The sequence below is a fragment of the Marmota marmota genome, unplaced genomic scaffold (assembly GCF_001458135.2).
Source record: "Marmota marmota marmota unplaced genomic scaffold, marMar, whole genome shotgun sequence".
Taxonomy (NCBI): domain Eukaryota; kingdom Metazoa; phylum Chordata; class Mammalia; order Rodentia; family Sciuridae; genus Marmota; species Marmota marmota.
Genome location: NW_026000019.1, coordinates 24,590,111 through 24,594,189, shown reverse-complemented (window position 1 = coordinate 24,594,189; position 4,079 = coordinate 24,590,111). Strand labels below are relative to the sequence as shown.

At 59.5% G+C, this 4,079-nt stretch overlaps 1 protein-coding gene across 6 annotated transcripts in view; it reads left to right on the top strand.

Moving 5' to 3' along the window:
* Positions 1-4,079, top strand: part of Pbx1 (PBX homeobox 1) — a 230,834-nt gene that overhangs the window by 168,201 nt on the left and 58,554 nt on the right. For 2 of the 6 annotated variants that reach the window (XM_048810104.1, XM_048810101.1), the window contains exon 1: positions 1,635-1,875. The exons of the other annotated variants lie outside the window; for them this stretch is intronic. In XM_048810104.1, the coding sequence (XP_048666061.1) occupies positions 1,650-1,875 (226 nt within the window). In that variant the 5' untranslated portion in view covers positions 1,635-1,649. Of the gene's footprint in view, positions 1-1,634; positions 1,876-4,079 lie in introns of those variants that run through there. 6 annotated transcript variants of the gene reach the window in all.

Below are 4,079 nucleotides of genomic sequence, written 5' to 3'. Positions count from 1 at the left end.
GGGGGGGGGGGGTTGGAAGGCACTGAGAAGCAGGTGTTGGAGAGAGGGGTTGACTTGGCTGAGGCACAGAGGTGGTAGGGCACCCGCAGCCCGTTAGGGGGGCAGCTCGTTGCAGTGTGAATGCTGGGAGTCTTCGAGAACCCGGGAAGTCGGGGGTCTCACTCTTCCATGTTGGGGGAGGCCATTTCCCAACATGTACGTCTACCTGGGTTCTTGGATCTTTAGGAAATCTGAGTGGGAGGAAAGGGCAGGTGGAAAGTCGATGGTGACTTCTCCAGAGAGAAGCGAGCAGGAGTGGAGGGGAGCTACGTCGGGGCAAGAGGAGTTCTTCCCGAATCAGCAACCGGCATCCTCTCGAGGCACAATGCCGTCCTCCTCGAGCACAGCCAAGTCTGTTAGGGAGCTGCACCCCTCAGACTCAGGCGGCTCCTGACATGGACTGACTCAGAAAAGAAAGTCCTCGTGAGAGGGCGTCATTAGCCCAGCATCTCCAGCGGGACCAGTGGTTTCCTCGGGGAGCTGACAGGGTGCCTTGGGTTGGTCTTGGCACCTTCAGGAAGGAATTCCTAAGCCGATTTGCTCAGCCAAGTCCTGGTACAGTTCCTTGGTGACTTTGGTGGCACTGGGCCCTGAGCTGCACCTCCGCAGGCCACAGCCATTGCTGCGTGGGAGGCCGTGACTCGTCCTGCAGACTCGTCCCAGGGCCCCGGGATGGAGGACCTCACCCTTGGTCAGGATCCTGGGGTTCTTCTATTTCAATGAGTCAGAACCATGTGTTTCACTGCAGTGACTTCAAGACTGTCCCACCCGTCCACAGGCTGGAGGAGCAGAGGACACGGGCCTCAGCTGTCGACAGTTTTCTCCCATAACACTCGCTGTTCCCGGGTCCGAGTTGCCACCTCCTGGTGAAATGCCCGTCCCCTCAGGTCCTCACACGCTGCCAGCGACCCGGGGCCCAGAGGAGCGTACAGTGCCCTCTGCCAGTGCCAGCCAGGCCTTGATCACACTTCACGCTGTAATTCAAGCCTGCTAATCCTGCTCTGTGGTAGGAAGAGAGGCCTGTTCTGTCAGATAAGCTGATTACTGTCTGGTGTGTGCTTCGTGCCTAGCAAGAGTTGTTTACATGTGAAATCGTGGCTGGTTGGGGTCCCTGCCTCCCACACTAGGAAGCTTGGTCAGGGTGTCAGCTCCACCTCGGACCTGGGAGGGGAAGGAGGGCAGCGGCCATTCAGCTGCATCTCTCTCAACCTCAGTGCTGGTGGCCACATGTCCACTGCTCTTCTCTGTTAATGCAAAGAGCAAATAAGAGATTCAGAGCCTGAGACTTCTGTCCCCAGGACCCCTTCCAAAGACCACTGCCCAGACGTTCCACATTCTGAGAAGGTCTCTAGGGTGCTCTGAACAGGGGGGCTGCCTTTAGGGCTTTGGTGGGTGTGTGACGAACCAGCAGGCGGCAGAGGGCCAGCCTCAGGGAGAGGGGGCCGCAGCCACCAAGAGTGCGTCGCACACTCAGGAGTCTCTTCAAAAGCACAGGAGCCTAAAAGCAGATGAGGAATTTCAGGGCATGGTGACTTCATCATCAGCTGGCCTCTCCCTGTCAGCTGCCCCTGGCACAGGGTGCCCCTGGTGACTGGCCTCTGTACAGCCTCATGCCTGGTGGGGAGGTGCACCTTCTGCACGTCTGGGGGTTGAGGGGCTGCGTGTGTCCCGGGGACTGCCCCGTGGCTCTCCTGATCCCAGACACAGAGCCAGGTCTGTTCCGTGGTGGCTCTCAAATGTCTAGATCCTGCACACACCGTCATGTTTCCTGGGAGGACACTAGGAGCTGGGCGACAGCCGGTGGGCAGCCGGACCTCCCTGGTCCTTGTCGGCCTGGTGAGCATTTGTGGGGTCTGCTTGTGCATGTGAACAGGTGGCCGCCTGCCCTGGAGTGGGGAAGTGGGTGACCGTCAGCACGCTGACCTGAGAGGGCATTGTGGTTGCAGTCTGAGTCACCTCCCACCTCCCGCGGTGCCCTGGGGTGGGCCGTGGTCCCCTCTTCCTCGTGAAGCCAGTGTGTCTTTAGGGCAGGAATCTTACCTGTTTTATTTCCATGTCCTCGCTGCCTGTCTGACACCCAGCGAGCGCTCGCAGAATGTGTGTTTTTAATTTAATGACTGAATAGACGGGTTCGTAGTTCAGTGGGGAGGGGGCCCAGCAGAGTGGCGCGGGGTGAACCCCGGCCTGTTTCCCGGCATGATGGGCTCCCGCTCTGCTTCTCCCGCCTCTCTGAGGCCAGCATCTGCGTCCCCAGGGCCTGCTGCTCCTCAGGTGCTGCTCGGCATGGTCCGCAGAGGTCGGAGGAAGCCTCCCTGAGACAGGGTGTCGGGAGGGCCCGGTGGCCTGGGGCGCAGGAGGAAGAGACCTGGGTGCACACGCTGCCTCTGCATCCGTGGAGTTGTGAGGCTTGTTTCTCCCTCCCCACTTTCCATTCCTGCCCCCCAACGTGCTCAGCCTCACAGGACAGCGGTGCCCACCACAGCACCCGCAGAGCAAGGGAGAATTAAGACAGCCCCGTTTCCTGCTCATAGTTCCTCAGACCCCCGTTCCTGGAGGGTGGGGACTATCCCATCCCCACGCGGGCTGCCTCGGAGTTCCGAGACCGGCAGCCTTGCTGCTTGCTAAGGTGGAATGGAGCCTCCCCCGACTCGGGCCCTGGTCCTCCAGAGGAGGAAGGGCTCAGAAGCACAGGTCCAGGGCTTTGCCGAACCCTGTGTCAGCAGCTCACCTTCTGAGGTGTCGTGTTCCTCCACCACTGGAGAGGACTTTGAAGGTGAGATTAGGCTAAGGTGACATCATGACCTTCCCAGTGTCCGTGGGGAGAGAGACGCATGCCATGTTCACGACCCTCTTACCTGCACAGGTGTTTTCTTTGTTGGAGGACCGTGCTGTGCCCTTCCTCTGTTCCTTCTGGGACCTCAGGTGTCCTGTGGCATTCGAAGGCAGAGAGGGCCACTTATCCCTGGCTTGCAGACTGCACCTGGAGGCCCACCTCTGGGCCACGTCAAGCTCTGTGCCGGGTCTGCCCAGCCCAGTGCTGCCCACTTCACCTAGCAACAGCTCAGCAACTCTGGCTTCCCCCCAGGTCTCCTGCCACCGAGTGAAGCCACATTCAGCTTTAAAAAAGCATGTGTCCAACCATAATTTTTGATGCTGTGGAGTGCAAGCAATTCTGAGACTTTTTGGTTCACTTTGGGGCACAACAGGTCAAGGGCGATGAAGCTGGAAAGCCACACGATTCCCTCATGGTTCTCTCTGGCTCAGCGGGCTGGACGGCAGAGAAACGAGGAGAAACGGCCGCCTGGCCGTCTACAGCGGCCCCGGCCCTGGGAAGGCTTCCAGCTGCCCTGAAGGCCCAGCCATCTCTGCCAGCACCTCGCCAGGACTGGAAGCAGCGAGGGAGCCCAGCCCAAGTCAGCTGCAGACCTCCCTGTTCCTGTGCCATTCAGACTCCGCTGGGCCTCCGTTTCCCCAGCTGCATAAAGGGCTTAGTGAGGGGCAGGGCGTTTACGTGAAGAGGAAACAGTGAGCTGGGTTCCAACAGTTCCTTTGTGAAGTTCAACTCCCACACAAGAAGATGCCTGGCTGCTTCCCCTGTCCCAGGCCCACGTCGCCATTCTTCACCTGGGTACTAACTCCTCCCCAGGAGGGAAGCCTGCTGACTCCTGCTGGGTCTCCCAACTGGCCCTGGCTGAGGGTAGACAGTCAGTGCCTTTGTTGTGAATCTGACCACCACACCCACCTGGTCCTTGGAGGAGTGGGCTGTGGGTGAAATTGTGCAAGCTGAGAAAATCCTAACTGAGCTGTGAGAGTCTCCCTGGACACAGGTGGACGTGACCTGCTGCAGAATCAAGCAGAGTGCTTCTGGAGAGCAGGCAGTGCGGGAGACGAGCAAACTTGGCTTCAGCACTTCTGTAGGGTTTACCCCAGAAACCATGAGCCCCGCCCAGGCTTCTGCTGAAGTGGGGACACAGTTACAGCTGGCTCGGGGCTGCTATGGTTGGATCTGGTGCCCCCCCAAGGTTGCATCCCCAGCAGCA